The 16,525-nt window shown below is 30.7% G+C and overlaps 1 protein-coding gene across 1 annotated transcript; it reads right to left on the reverse strand.

The window, feature by feature from the left end:
• Positions 1–5,472: 5,472 nt before the first annotated feature.
• LOC107476965 (uncharacterized) lies at positions 5,473–14,112 on the reverse strand. Its single transcript, XM_016096916.3, has 19 exons — positions 13,929–14,112; positions 12,887–12,990; positions 12,562–12,648; positions 12,384–12,459; positions 12,208–12,282; positions 12,046–12,099; positions 11,754–11,813; positions 11,555–11,671; positions 10,919–11,013; positions 10,633–10,841; positions 10,200–10,297; positions 9,630–9,733; positions 9,357–9,522; positions 8,974–9,096; positions 8,256–8,338; positions 7,840–7,981; positions 7,686–7,715; positions 7,283–7,353; positions 5,473–6,518 (listed from the first exon to the last, which is right to left on the reverse strand). Exons 1-19 carry the CDS (start codon positions 13,965–13,967, stop codon positions 5,729–5,731), a joined length of 2,523 nt encoding a protein of 840 aa, XP_015952402.1. The 5' UTR covers positions 13,968–14,112; the 3' UTR covers positions 5,473–5,728.
• Positions 14,113–16,525: the final 2,413 nt, after the last annotated feature.

A 16,525-nucleotide genomic window follows, 5' to 3' on the forward strand; every position in this document is an offset into this window, starting at 1 on the left:
TCATTTTAGTATATTTATATTATAGTAATTATAATAATAATATTTTTTTAAAATATTATTAAAATTAAAATAATATATTTTTATTATTTAACATTCTTTTTTTAAAAATATTATTAAAATATAAAAATATATATTTTTTATTTTAACAATATTTACATAATAATGGTACTACCTTTTTAAAAATGGATGAGAGTATATATTACACTCTATATCAACAGTTAATTCTTTGACATTGGCCTAATAAAATATGGAAAAAAAGGGTAAATAGATCCTTGACTTTTTGATCTGCAAATATTTTAGTTTTTGAAGATTTGAAAATATATTTAAGTTTATGACCTTTTCAAAATTTGGACATATCGATTTCTCATATTCACTTGGGTTTGTCAGATTCAACGAAAAAATCAAATGTGACTCCCATTATACTGATCTAATTGATACGGATGCACATGTGAGCGAGTTTTTAAAATTGGATAAATTAAACTCAAGAATCGATATGTCCAAATTTTAAAAAGATCAATAACTTAAATATATTTTTAAATTTTCAATAATTTAAATATTTGCTGACTAAAAAGTCAAAAGATAGATTAGATTTGTCCTTTTCTCTAAAATATTTAATTTAAAACAAAAGGCTAGCAACTAGTAGAAGCATCTTTGTGCTAGAAAGAGCTATTTCAACAGTTATAATCCTAGATTATATGTAGGCCCTTATGAGAGAAAAAATTAAAAAAGAACATGCCCTAGACTAGAAGTACCCTAGTTCTTTTTATTTAATTTTGATATAGTATAGTCTTTAAAAGCCTGTCTTTATTGTTGTTATTATACACTTATAACATGCAATTATTATATACTCCATTATATATACTAATTAAAGAGTGAACATATATGATTTGATTCTTAAAAACTTTTATAATTTTTTTTTTCATTTTACAATAGTGTAGATGTTAAGTTTCCATCCTTGTGTTAGTTGGCTTTAATTTAAGGAATGGTAGCAACTTCTTCTTTCATAATTAAAGATTCACATTCATTTAATGGCAGGTGTACTATAATTTTCAATATTTCTTATTACTTCTTTTGATTTTCAAATTTCTGTTTTAATTTTTTTCTCCCTCTATAAATATATAAGATTGCTTAATGAATAGGAAACAATTTCTGCATCCTCTATGGAAGAAAAACAGTTGAATATTTGCAGAGGCTTTCTGAAATAATTTACTATTAGTAAATGACATTTTTTACCATTTATGGTCCTACCAAATGCATGAAACACAGAACCAGGAAGAGAGAGGGAGTTTGTAGATTATAGATCACATAATATAAGAAAAATTTTAAGGGTATCGATAATACCGGTGTTCCAGTTATTTTAACCGTTAATTTCAATTAATATATATTATATATATATTTTATAATTTAGATCAACAGGTAAAACGACTGAGATACTGCTGTTTTCGGTACACTTCAAACTCTTCCTATAATATAAATGATCAATTCATAAGAATGAGAGGACTAAACTATGGAAAATGCTTTCAAATGATTTAGATGTTGATATAAATATTTTTAGAATATTAAAATAATAAAATGTGACAAAAAAATAAATATTAAACAAATTAAAATAAGCTCTTAATGTATTTTTTTGGGTAAATTTGATTAAAAAGTTAAACTCTCTTATTTTTAGAATTTGGTGACTTTATACTAAGTGAAGATATTTTTCTTTTTTTATTTAATAGACAAAAGAATTTGAAACAAAAAGTTTAAAGATCAACTTTTGTTTTAATTTTTTGCATTACTTTCTAAATAATTAACTAAATGATCCTATAAAAATTCAAATAAAAAATATACAATTTAACATGTGGCGACATCACTTAATGAAATAAACTAATGATAGAGATTAAATATTTTTTAATATTATTAAATGGAAAACTAAAGAAAAATAGTTTATAAAAACCAAAAACTTAATTATTTGAACCTAAAATAGTATAATTTTTTTTAAAAGAAATAGATTACTATTACTATTATGACATGGAGAGAGGATTAGTATTTTATATCTAACTTTGAGGGCGTTTGATTTGAGGTCCAGAAAATACGAATACTAATTGTGGCTATTAAATGTCTCAGCAATTTGAGGGTTTGGTCTCACTCAATTTAGTTTCTAATTGGAATTCAACTTCTGCGAAACAAATAAACAATAAATAAATTTAAAAAATTTATATTTTATATTTTTTATACAAATTTTTTAATTAATAACATTAATATGTATATTTAAAATAAAAAGTTTATCTAACATGTATTTTAAGGCGCGTATTAATATTATTATTAATGAAATATTTTAATTAATTAGTTTAGTAGTTAATTTATTAATTTATTTAAATAAATATTAAAAAATTTTAAATTTTATTTTGTGTATACAATAATTTATTAATTAATAATAAATTTTTAAAAAAGTTTTGATCTTTTTGATACGTGGAATTGAGAGATATTGAGAAAAAGGAAAAAAATTGAATGTGATGTGAGAGGCGTTATACACTAAGCATAGACAGGTTCCTTTTCAATGCACCTAAATTAATTAAATTATCCAAAACCACCTCATTATCACTCTTCTTATTATAATTAATAAAGTCCTCACCACACGTCACACGTGGGACTGGACCAGACCAATATGTACATCTTTCCAAAGACATTAACATTAATATTAATTTATTCAGGAGAAATTGTTACAAGATTTTGGTTAAAATATTTATTAGTAGTAATGTACAATATATTATTGATTGCTAATAAGAATTTGGATATTCTATATATGTTTCAGTTTTCAAAAGATAAAGTAAAATAATTTGTTATTGGATGAGATGAATAAAATTAAAAAAGTAAAAATTATATGGATTCATATATATTGTGGATCCAAACATAAAACATTATAAAATTTAAGGTTGATTAAGGAGGAGTTGAAGTACAAATCTAAATTTTGACTGTTCTAAATGCACGTGCAGCAGCAACAGCTCTCCAACTCTGTCGCCGTTTTGATGGTAACGCCCTTATTTTTATTTTTTATTTTTTATTTTATCCAATTTTTATGCCATTTTGAGATTTGCTGAATCAATTTTTAATCAATTTTTCAACATTCAGGTCAAGTTCAACCAAAAGATATGATACTATTAATTAATCATATTGGCTTCAAGCACTAGAAAAATTAAATGCGCGGATTAAATTATAAATCTTAAATTTTAAAGTCTTGAAAAGATAAAAATGTTTAGAATTTAAAATAAAAAATAATTATTTTATTAAATAAAAATATTTAATCCTTTCTATTCATGATAAATTTATCAGAGGCTCTTAAAATACATATTAGCTAAACTCCAATAAAAATAACTAATTTTTAAAAAGATTCATAAGACAACGGTAATCACTGAACTTAAAAACGATTTTCTTATTAAATATCTTCTCATGACAATTTTAAAATTGTGTAGTGAGATCGTGTAGTTAGGTTCTCACCCTCTACAGCGTTATTTTGTCATGAGACGAACGAAGAAACTTACGAAAAGTTTAATCGCAATTTTGCTTATACGATTCTATTGTTATATTAGTTTAATTGTTATGAATTTTTTTCGCCATCAATATTATATTTTATTACTTAAAAAATTATCTAAACACATAAATCTAATTAAACAATTATTTAAAACTCTTTAAAAGTATATCAAAATCAAATTATATATATACATGTGATTTTGACGGTGAAGCAATGTTAATAATTAGTTGGCAAATTTGGTTTGGGTGTGGTGGTGAGGTGATATAGGGTTATAGGAGTGGGGACTGATGTAATAATTGAATGAAAGAAGATGTTGCTTCTTCACAAGAGATCAGACATAGATATGCTAAGATTCCACTTCATTACCCTCACCAACCACTGTGCTTTTCACCCCAATATGCTTGCCTAATTAAGGACTAATAACCTTTTTACTTTCTCTGTTATTACTAATATTCCATACATATAATTAGTCAAACAAAATTCAGAATTTAATAAATTCTGGGATACATATAGCTGTGCATATGCATCTACTACTCCTGTTACGTGGAAAGTGCTATTGCACATGCTGTATAAATTCAATATTAATATTATTAAATTAATGAAATAATAATGAGATTCAAAGTGTATTTGGAATGTTCAAAAATTACATTTATTTAAATAATTTTTTTATATAATTATTTTTTAAAATAATCAATTATGTGATAATTAATGTATATTTGGATATTGAAAAGTAATATTAATAAGGTAATCAATTATGTCTGAAATATGTGAAAACATGTTATTTTTAAATTTTAAGTAATATAATTACAAAATAGATATGAAATAACTGTTTATATTATTTAATATTTGATATTTAAAGTCAAATTAATAAAGTTATTATAGTTAAAAAATAATAAGCTTTTGCTTATAATAATAAGGTTTATATTGCTATCACTTATAACAGGGGCGGAGCTACATACACAGAAAAGGGGCAATGTCCCCATAATTTTAATTTTTTACATGTAAATTATATGTAAATTTTAATTTAGCCCCTCTTAAAATTTTATTTTAGTCTTATTTTATTTTGTAAATATTTTTTGTCCCTCTCTAATATTTCATCTAGTTTCGCTCCTGACTTATAAACTCGCTTTTAGCTTAGATTTATTAGGTACGAGTATAGTCTATTTTCACACTAATAAACATTTGCTTATGTTTAACAATGGTTGTCACTGTTTTACACCAAATGTATATTTACTTAGAGGGCAAAAATAAGGATAATTTTGATAAATAACTATACGTCCTTATGTTTCTCCTATAACCATTACTCTAAGGTGTAGCAAAATTACAAAGTAAGAAAATAAGAAATTATGATCTACTACTTAAATGTGAAAAACTATTCAAGTTACCAAATGGGGACAAATGAGGTGATTTTTAGTTTTTTTTTTTTACCTCTATACTATAGAGCAATTATAGTGGAACATTATGGCAATCTTAGCATAATTATTAATTAATTATCTCCCAAGTGAAGTGACGTGAAGAATCTGAGTGCGGAATGATATCATAATCCAGACACCATAATTATCACTCACTCATTGCCTGTTTAATCAAACAGTTAAAAAAACTGATTGAAGTTTTCTTAGTCAAATGTGTTGCCATTAGCAACATTGACATATGGTAATGCAACTTAATTTTCAAGTTTAAAGAAAATGAAGTGTGTTGTTTCTCCTGGAATTGCTGAATTATTGGAAATAGCTTTCAGTCGTGGTGTGGAATTAATTGGAAAATTACAATTGATCAAGGAAAATTTTCTACCGGTATTAAAATCTCCAATAATATTATAGTATGTTGACAATTAGTACTGACAAAAAACAAAGTTGGTTCAACTCGCATTAAAGGAGTAAGCACCCTATCCATCAAGCTTTGTTACAGCAACACAAGTAACTAAGGCAAATTAACTTCAACTTCGAAGAGAAGCAAAGTTTATGGCAAGAATAAATATTCAATTAATGCACGAATTCCCTTAGAAGCAAAACTGTAAATAATAAACAAGCTTAAAATGTCCGATAAGGAAAAACAACATAGACAAAAAGTGAAACAAAAATATACTGTACATCAATTTGTGACTTGGGCCTTTGAGAACTGAGAATGGGGCTGCATCCGATTCTGTTGGTCCAATTCTTTTTCATACAAACAATGGAAAGCAAGATACACAAAAATCAATCACTGCAATGTGCATCACTCCAGAACAGCAACTTCTTGGTCAACCCTCCAGTAATTTGCATCATTGAATTCCTTCATACCAGGATTGCCTTCTTCAGAACTTTCCTTCTCTGGCACTTTTGGGACTATGTTCCTTTTCAAAGGTCCTGCTTCCCCAACTATCCCTTCTTTAAGAGCCTGTTCCATTGCCTTTTCAGTACCTTCTAATTCTACACCTACAAATTCAACATCCTCTTCAAATAGAGAGGGTACCGCGACTGGTTTTGGACTACCCCCCTCCCCAGAATCTCTACTTGATGGTGATCCATTTGATGGGCTTGATTCGCCTTTTGTAGGAGAACTTGCATTAGGGCTGCCTACTTGAGGCTTGGTAGAACCATCCGACTCGTCATGATCCACAAAGGGGTTTGTGCTTGAGGCAGGTTCTCCCCATCCCACCCAATCAGGTAAAGGCCTGTCCCCAAATAAGTCTTCATTCTCAGGTGCATCAAACCTGAAGAATTCCATATCGTTTGAACCGCTTGCTTTCACACTTTCGAAGTCTAAAACATCCCCATTCATGGCATTGCTACCAGCTAAACCACTAAAGAAGTTTGTCCTTGAGTTGGCTGCAATACTAGTATTTTTGCTGTCTGTCAATTCATCTACTCCAACAACTACCTCATCGTCACTACTGTTGCTACCACCATTAGCAGCTTCATTCAGTTTTACCTTATCCATCATCTCTGAGGATGATGTGGCCCCAGGTGCATTGCCAATTTGATCATCTTGGAAAGCAAACCAGTTTGAGTTTGTAAACAGATTACTGCATTAAAAGAAAAAAAGAATGTTTACTCAAATATTTTCTTAAAATCCATGATTAACCAGGAAAATAATAGATCAAATAGTAACCTGGCAAATGAGAGAGAATATATTACTCTTATGTGATGTGTCATGAGAGGAATACTATCATCTATTCATAACAACAGTAAAACCCTAATAGTAATAAGGATAAATATAAATGCTACTCTTAAGAGATCATATTTGATACTCTTTGACATGATATGACTCTATCATGATTCTATCATTTAGAAGAATAATGAAAGAAAAACACCTGACATCCTAGGTCGGCTGGCAATTTTAGTAGTAATGCATCAATCATGAGGCAATGTATCCTAACCAACTTTTTCTTTGTTTCAAGAGCTGGTAACCACAAATCACGGCACAATACCCATATAAAAGCATAAAGAAGTTAATACAACCATGTAAATCCAGTACAATGCACAGACGATAGATAGACATGAAGAATGCATACCACTTGGAAAATGAAAGATGAAGCATACTGGACAACCTATAAATATGTATGCCGGTCATAGTAACAGGACAATACATAATTATGCAAAACAACACACACATATATGAATGTATATATGTATGGGGAGCATAACGGGTCTGTTATTCATTGCGAAGGTTGAGATCAGCATATGTATGACTGTATGAACATTAATTTGAATGGAAATAAAAACACCCAGCTTGAAAAATCCACAGAATCAGGTTCCTCGAGGTAGCTAGTTGACAGAAAATTCTCACCTCCCTTGATCATCACCTAGTCTAAGGGATGATATGACTACTTCAGCAGAATCATCATCAAAGTAAACATCCTGCATTTGATACAAGAGAACTTTATTATCTAATCGTTAACAAGGACTAAAAGATTGCTATATGTTTTGCTTGATGTATACCACAAAGTAACAGTCAGTGATAACAGGCACCAGAGACGTCAGGTGACTAATGCTCAAAAAGTAAAACTAAAAATTAGAGGCACCACACATCAACTTTTGTTTCACAACTCTATAAATGGAAGGGCCAGATTGAGCACAGGTGCGTTGCCCAGATTCCAAATGAGATCAGAATAAATAGCAAAAAGTGGTTCTCAAATCCCCTGAAAACCAAATAAAATAACTTCAGTTACTATTATAAATAGAACTATTACCTCATCATCCCGATCAAGATTTCCACGTTCCTGCAACCAAGATCATCAAAGTGAATCCAGCATTTAGGCTGCAGTAACTACACAAAAGACAAACCTGGCAAAAACCAAAAACTATAAGCAGGGAGAGAACAAGTGGTGGCCAGTATGTACAAACCTCTTCATTATCATCATTTCCATATATTTTGTATCTTAAAGTCTCGCTCAAATTATTTGCTAGAGCTGCAACATCATAGTCTCTGTCATGAAGGTCATCATCATCACTATCCCTCATCTTATCTTGCAATGCAGTTGGTCGTCTGCACGTAAAAAAAAAAAGAAGCTCAATCAAAATGTCAAGGGACTCAAATTCCACTCCAATATTTTACTATCATACACATAATCCCTACAGCTGGAGGTAATCTCTGGCTGTGTTAAAGGACTGCCCATTAAAATACATGGCCAGCGCCTCATGTTACTACAACCAGAATTAGCACCCAAACTATGAGCATCTTATAAACAAGAGCATCTTCATCCTCCCAACAACACTTTCACTACACATTTGGGGCTGATTCTTGAGATCAGAAAGCTTACCCACAAGCCCAACGGTGAACATTCTCAACCATGTTACGCTCCTGAAGAGCTGTAGTTTGCCACTCATTCCACTCACTGTTTTGCTGCAGATGTTAAACAAATGAAACAGTGGTATTAATAAAGTCCATCCAACATGAATTTTATTAAGTTCAACCCCATGGTTTTGAACATGGGAAAATCAGATAAGTAAGTCCTAGGAGAAGAAATTTCACGTTACAAAGAGGAGCACAAACAAAACATCAGCAGTATTTAAAGAAAGGACCTTGCACTGGAGTCTTAAGTCTACTTAAGTTGATGTAATTGTAGCTCAAGTAACTTTTGTTAGAATTAAGCACATTTAAATCAAGTGTACGTTACAGATACCTCAGCTATTGGTTCTTGTTTCACATAGGTTGGATTTAGGAACCTACTATTATTATATTTAATATCATATGTAATATAAAGAAACGAAGTATACCAATTAGTCAAAACACATTTTCTATGCAAAATCAATAACAATTGTAAAGCAAGGCACATCAAAGACTTGTATCCTCCATGCCAAATTAAATTTTCTATTTCCATGAAAGACTGTTAATGAGACACCAAAACTTCAATGTTGAGTTTTTAAGAAATTTTTTCAAGGGCATGCATTCAGGGAAGTATCACAGATCGTTGAAACATGTATACAAGTAGAAAAACCAAGAACCTTGTATATGGAAGCAAGTTACTAGCAACTAACCTGAAGAAATGTCAGTAGTTGGCCTCGGTTATGTGCCAAGTGAACAAGCTTATTGACAATTCTAGTAATATGTCCAATATTTCCTACCCGTGGTGCACGTTTTCCTGCGGCAGGTACTGTTGGCTGAAAGATCACACATGATTTAGTTGAAAGGCATTCGTATAGACTAATCAAAATTATTAAGATGTATAATTTTCCGTATATAGGAGATATCACTTGAGCCCATGTGCATCTTTCTATTCCTTTTAATTCGATAGTACACAAAGAAAATCAAGATAACTGAATTCTTACTTAGAAAAAGGTTCTAAAGTAATGTGACTCAATAATTAAAACATCTGAAAAGTTACATGTTATCTTATCTATGAGTTGAAGCATCCATGTACCAGATTGCTTTCAGCAGACAGAATACGTTGTTTGTCTGCTTGTAGAAACCTTCCAATTAAATCACACTCTCGAAGAAGATGATCAGTAATAGCATCAGTTTTGCTCTCCAAACATGATAATATGATACTTTCTACTTGATGGTGTAATGCATTATTGTATGGGTACCTGTATTCATAGAAAATGCATCACAAAAGATATAAGAATATTTAAACAGAATAGATCAAGGTTTCTCAAGACAACTAATTCTTCCAAATTGAAAAGGAGTTTCTTACTCAAAGAAAAGATTAATAACTCGTTGAATGGTTCCTGATTTGACCAGCTCTTTTTCTGCCACATCATTTCCAGTTTTCAGAAGTACAGCAATAAACTCCACAATCTGGCCAAAAGAAAAAAATAAAGCTTGGTCAGACAATAAAACATATTTGAAGGCAACATTTGGAAAACCATGAATATAAGCATTTTTCATGTAGAGGTTGACATATGCCACGTAAGCCCATTCGGCTTTTGGCCTAGCCTAACCCAGCCTTCTTGTTGTCGTCATAATTATTTAAATCATTTAGAAGCATTATTATCAACTAAGCACTAAAATTAAGCTTTTGAGCAAAGCTAGACTTCTTTAGTTGGCAAACAACACTTTACAAAATAGTCTGTCAGGTAATAGGCCCAAGCTTGGGCTGCATATCTGAAATGCTGGTCAATCATGTTTAAGCTAAAACTTGGACTAGCCTAACACATTTCCACCCATTTCCAAGTGCACAGTATACAAAAATTCGGCCTCAATTGATAAACACACTAAAACTATTTCAAGGAGATGGTGACACCCATACATATCAACAACTAACCTTTAATCGATGCTTCCCAAGTGGAGGTCTCAATTCACCATATGTTGTAGGCAATACCTTCTGATCAGATGACACATTCAAAATCACAAGCAAGTCACCTGTCGAAAAGATATACATATTAATGATGTCACAAGGCTGCTCAAACAAATGTTTATCAAACAGGGGAAAGAAGGGTAAAACTCATTTATGAATAAAAATAGAAGTTAAATTATTGATGAAGTCCATTTCATTGGCAATTTTCCAAAACCTTTCTTCTAGTATAATTATTGATTCAATTTCAACAGTTAGAGGCCTCAAGTTAGCACCTATCAAACCCTAATTATAGCAATGATGATGTAATATCCTGCAAATTTAAATATATATTCTTTAAATGGAAAACTCTAATATCAAACATATAAAATGCTTGTTCCCATGTCAAATTGACAATGCTTACCAAGTTTAGGGAGCATAGCGCCAATAGTATCCGGGTTTATAGGAATTGGTGGCTCATACATGTTTTGACTTCTGAACGAATGAAATAGTGGAAATGACACAACTGATCTTTTGGGATCCAACAAAGAAATACACACTGAGAGTGAGTAGATAAGGCTGGACTTCGATTGTGAATCTTCCAATGCATAATCCAAAATTTTTGTGATAAAACTGCACAGTATTAAAAAAGTTACTAATGAATTTTTGGTTATATATTTAAAGAAAAGGTAAAAACTTGCAATTCAAACCTTGGACTTGAAAGTTTGACCGCTAAAGTAGAAGATGCAATTCTAGTTATTGTACATAATGTTTCAGCTACATTGGCATGAACTTCAGGAGGACTCTGGTTCCAAGAAAAGAAAAAAGTTGTAAGATAATGTAAAACCGAAGACAACAAAGTAAGAGCCTATATAATTTGAACACCTAATTAAAATTAAACGGGATATATCAATTTCCAAGAAGGGTTCATTTTCTTCCAGTCTTTGTTCTGCTTCTAGCCCGAAGATCTATTTATGCAAGTCTATGCGGAAAATACAAAACACTACGACCAAGCATTAGTAGTAAAAGCATCACTAACAAAATTGTGTTGCTGAGTGGACAAATTCCTTCACCTAGCCAGTGCCCAGCACTCAAGGCTCAACCTAAGAAGCCTAAATTCAATTCATGAGTGTGGCTTCAAGCTCAAGGAGAAAGCCTGGAATCAATTAAAATGGGCAGAGCAGAAGGGCTTGGGTAAGTTTAAGACCAAAACATGAATTAAATACCCTCCTATGGAACAAGGGGGGAATTACAATGTTTGGCAGAGATAGGTGAATACAGAACATATTGCTGGTCAAAAATCCCGCTTTTAAGGACTATAAACATAATATAGATGCTTCTCTTACAGATGGACTTAATTTATCAACAATCATCTCCAGCAGGTTGCTTTCAGCCAACCATTGCACCACATTTATGAAATTGGGATATGCATGGTCATCAGAACCTACTAATCGAATCAAAACCTGTGCAAAGAACTTATCTCAGAATTCATTCTAACAAATTTGCATGATCTCACTTCATTATAACTACTAGGTAGAAGTTCACCTCCATAATGGATGTAATTCCTATCAAATCAACCAGTTGGCGAAAAACATGCTGATGAGCCTGCAAAGATTATGTTGATCCATGAGAAGATTATTTCATAAGGAGACCACATACCACACAGCTTATGCGGTGTGTACAGTCCAAAAGTTGCTTCAGAAAAGGTGCTTAATACAAAATAACAAGAAAAAGGACTTTTATTCCCACTAATGATTTGTGGTTTCCTAAAAAAGTTGAATATTATCAAAAAATTAAACTAGCAAGGTCTACTACAAAAGTCAATCAGTTTACTTACTTGAACATAATTCATAAGAGGCACTGTCTTCCTAGTCATTAGGCAAACAACAACCTGTAGAATGGCGTGGGAATTAGCATTGAGCAAGTTGTTTATATACAACCATACAGTTAATGTTAAAATGTCGCACAAACAACAGTTTCAACATTGTCAAATATATACCTTACTAAAGTACCCAGCCAGTAAAGTACTATGAGGACGATCAGGTTCCAAAAAGGAGAATAATAAGTCCATGAGCTGCAATATCGGGAATGGTAAGTGGAAATATATACAAGCAAAGCATTGCAATGCAATTTCTAAGAAAGAATCAAATTGCATTATGAACTGCAATATATAACCTCTTCTTCATCCACCAAGGTCTTCAAAATGACATCAATTTCACATGTAAAGATCTCACAGGCAATGAATGGAAACCTAAATTAGAAACCAATTGTCAGATGCTAACATGGGGGAAACAAGAAAGTTAAATTGCTAAAAGAGTTATTTTGAAACAAATTTACTCATATAGCTGCATACTTGAAAACCCGTTTGTTTTCAGCATCCTCTGGTGGTTCTTCAGTAATGTAGCGAAGCAACTGCTCAACCTGAGCTCTATCTCTCAGACTGAAATAGATAAATAAACACATGCACACATAAGCAAATAGTTATTTATTACGTTTGTTAGATCAATTGCATATTCAGCCTGCACTTCATGTAATTAACTATACAAGCTTCCTATTAACACTGATATAAACTTTTGGACTCTATTGAAAACCAAGATAAACATGAGCCAAAAATAAATCTTATGGCAGTAAAAACTCCACTAATTCAAGTTGATCAGACTTCGGAGTCAGGAATGTACAAGTTTATGAGACGACTGTTTAAGGCCTTGCATTCTTGGATTATTTCTTCTTCATCCAGAAGCTCTTCCAAAGTAAAATTCTCCTTGTCTAGTATTGCCTCCACCTGTCAGGCACCAGTGATAGAAAACAAGAGAATCGAGTAAGCAAAACTTTCGAGAATTTGATCGTAAATCAAAACGGTGTCAAAGTGTTCTATATTAATTGCAAGGCATTAAGTTACAAGGATTTGACTGTAAAGTTGTGTCATTATGGAGAATGTAAAGAAAGGAGATAATCGAGAAAACTAAAGCCGGTTGCTGCAAACTTCCATCGAACAACAGTACATAGAACATATAAACCGGAAAAATCCAAATATTCATTTCTGTGATTACTTTTGTCTTTCCTTTTACAGAACTTTGCAACAATTTGAATGTCTTTACTTCAAGTAGAGCTACAATGCTTCCCATTTCCCAGCATGTAACGCCAAAATCACTTCCATTTTACGCCCGGAAAAAGGGCAGGGCCCACTAAGAAGTATAGTAAAAAGAAAGTGATTTAAATTTGATGCGTTATACATGTAAGAATTTTATAGAGACATCCAACCATATTTTATTTCATCAGCAAAGAGGTGTTGGACTAATCACCCAGCAGTATAAAAACATTTTTACACTGACATAACATCAAAATTAATCTAAAAACTTAAAAAAAAAAAGCAGCAATCAATAATTACATAAAATACTAATTGAAAAATTAGCGAGGGAGCGTGAATTGCTTGTAAGCAAGGCCCTCTTTCCTAACAGAGCAGGACACTTCTACAGTTCTACTGTTCTACATGAGCCGTGGTATACTTAGCAATTACACTACAATTACAATTACAATTACAATTGACAAACCTCAATGAAAAATCATTACACTAATATCAACACGAAGAAACAAGCTATCAAATTAACAAACTAAGCAGAGTTTAAGCACGAGAAAACAAGCTCAAATGCAGCACAATTCAGCTATTGAAGTAAAATATTAAAAAAGAGTGAAAAAGAGAGAGGAGAAAGGAAAACTAACAGGAGAGGAGGCAGAGATAGTAGCGAGCTTCCAGAACATTGAGGGGAGAGAGAAAGCGCAGAAGAAGAGGGATCCGTGAATGGGAAGGGAAGAAGGCGTAAACCCTAATTTGAAAGTGAGATCGAAGAGATGCGAGGGTGTGATGTAGAGAGAGAGAGAGAGAGAGAGAGAGAGAGAGAAATAATGGTAGATGGAAAGAATTACAGAAGGCAAACCTGTAGTAAAGTAGGTAGTAGTAATGGGTTTGGGTAAGCTACGGTAATGGAAGGGACAAGAGATGAAGAGAGGGGGGGCACTCTGGTGCACCACCGTCTACTTTACTCCCTACTTCTTCCACCACAAACTCAATCTTTCCATCGATGGTTCGATACATGCAATACATAATCAGAGATTCTGACAACACACTCGATTATTAAATTAGTTATTATATATTTTTGTGTAAATATATATTGAGGTTGATTTTTTTATAGATAATATAATTATACATAACATATATACAGTTTTAAATTAAATATCTAAAAAATAAAAAAATTATATTAATTTAGATTAATTTATTAATTTACTTAAATAAATATCCACTTTGTATATACAACCATATTAATTTCTGAATCTCTTTTCCCCACTAAATCGACAAATAGAAAACAAAAGTTTATATGCAATTGAGACATGGTGTCCGTTTAGAACATAAAGACGATGACATAAATTCATCATTTGATAATTGTTTCTTAAAAAATACGATAGTATACAGATTCACATAAATAATATGTATTTAGTGTATCTTTAATAAATTTAGACACAAACTATAAGATTGAAATATATATCATTTTTACAATTTTATCCTTTTTTTTTAATTTTACCCTTTTTCTTTTCATTCTTTATCTCTTTCTCTCCACCAGCAGCATTGCTCTTTTTTGCTCTCTCCTTTCTTCTCTTTCTTCTCTCTCACCGTTGGCACTTGGGCTTTCTTGAAAAAATGGATCCTTCTCAATTTTTTTAACATTTAAAAAAATAAATGCGATCTCTCACATTTAATTTTATAAGTAAGACTAAAAATAAATATAGAAAAATAATAAAAAATTAAATTTAACATTAGACATCATCTAAATTTTTTTACTGATAAAAATCCACTCTTATTTTCTTACTCTTTCTATCCGGTCTTTCTTTCATGCTCTTCTCTCTCCCTTCTTTTTTTCAGAAAATAATTTAAAAATGAAAGAAAAAATAGTATTATGGTGTGTTACACAAAATTATGGGCCTATAAATTTATAGTCCTGCAAAACACAATCTGCATTTTAACATAAAAAAAAATAAAAAAAAAACCGTTTTAACATAAGAAAGAAAGAAAAAATCCCCTGCAAAGAATTGGCTAAGGCATATTAGTATTTTATAATTTAATTTAGCTCTTTATCCTCTATAATCCTAATTCACTCACATTAGTGATCTCTGATCTATTGCATTTTTCTTCTAAAAATAGTCTAACCCTTTTGTTTTCATTAATATTTTTTTAAAGAAAGATCTTTTGCATGACCTTTCCATCTACTATTATTCTTTTCTTTCTTATTTACCCTGCCAAATCATATATATTCTTATGAGAAATTATTTAAAGAAAAGACAAGATAGTATATATTAAAGATATTATATTTACCTACGGGTGGCACAAAAGAAAGGTAAAACATGGAACAAAACATGGCTACATTACATTTTGCTCTCCTTGCTTGAATAAAACCATCCCCAGATTTAAGTCATGTATAAGATTTGGGAAATGTTATTTGTATATCAAAATCAGTTACTAATATATTTGTGTATAAATATATATGTAATTTAATTTATTTTCAATATGTATTTATATTCTAACATATATTTTATATTGATGATCAATTTTAGTGACTAATTTTAGTATATACATAGTATAACCCATAAAATTTCATCTATGTACGCCAAATAAAAATTGAAATCAGCAAACAAACTACTTAGGTAACAACTTATGCTTTACAAATATTAAAGTGAATTTTAATTTTAACTTCTAAAAAAATAGAACAGAATTATACAAGATCAGAATCTCATGTAACTAAAGAAAAGTAATAACCTTTCAAATTTTATTTTTTTTATAAATTATATACAAATTTTAGTTTAATTCCTTAAAAAAATTTATTATATTTTTTTATTGTAAAATAATTTTTGGTTTCTTTTTAAAATTCAACATAATCCCGCTCCTGAAACTGTATGTATCTTAGGTTTGTGAGTTACTATAGCAATTTCAGATATCTTGATAAAAAGTATATAAAGATTAGTGTTTATCTAGAGGAGGAATGAAATAAAATATAATTAAAATTTATTTTAAAATTATGGAATGAAGAAAATAATAATACTTTATTAGATATATTAAATATGATATAGTTTGAATAGGTCTCATCATAGGTTTAACAAATTACATTACTTTATATGGTGGGAATGTGTGATCAATATTGCATGTGTGGCATTTAAAAAATAAAAGGATATTAATCTTGTATAGGTGGGGCCATATATTTTAACGTATCATGTGGTAATAAAGCAATTATTTCATCTTGTATATGTAACATCATGAGTTTTGTTTGGAA

This window comes from Arachis duranensis, chromosome 3, assembly GCF_000817695.3.
Source record: "Arachis duranensis cultivar V14167 chromosome 3, aradu.V14167.gnm2.J7QH, whole genome shotgun sequence".
Lineage (NCBI taxonomy): Eukaryota > Viridiplantae > Streptophyta > Magnoliopsida > Fabales > Fabaceae > Arachis > Arachis duranensis.

Excerpts from the sequence above, each read along its gene's own strand:
- LOC107476965 (XM_016096916.3), bottom strand. The coding sequence starts at position 13,967 with ATGTTCTGGAAGCTCGCTACTATCTCTGCCTCCTCTCCT. Across the intron at positions 11,814-12,045 it reads CTCTTATGAATTATGTTCAA|GCTCATCAGCATGTTTTTCG; the intron begins GTAAGTAAACTG and ends TAATCTTTGCAG. Across the intron at positions 7,982-8,255 it reads GTTCACCGTTGGGCTTGTGG|ACGACCAACTGCATTGCAAG; the intron begins GTAAGCTTTCTG and ends TTTTACGTGCAG.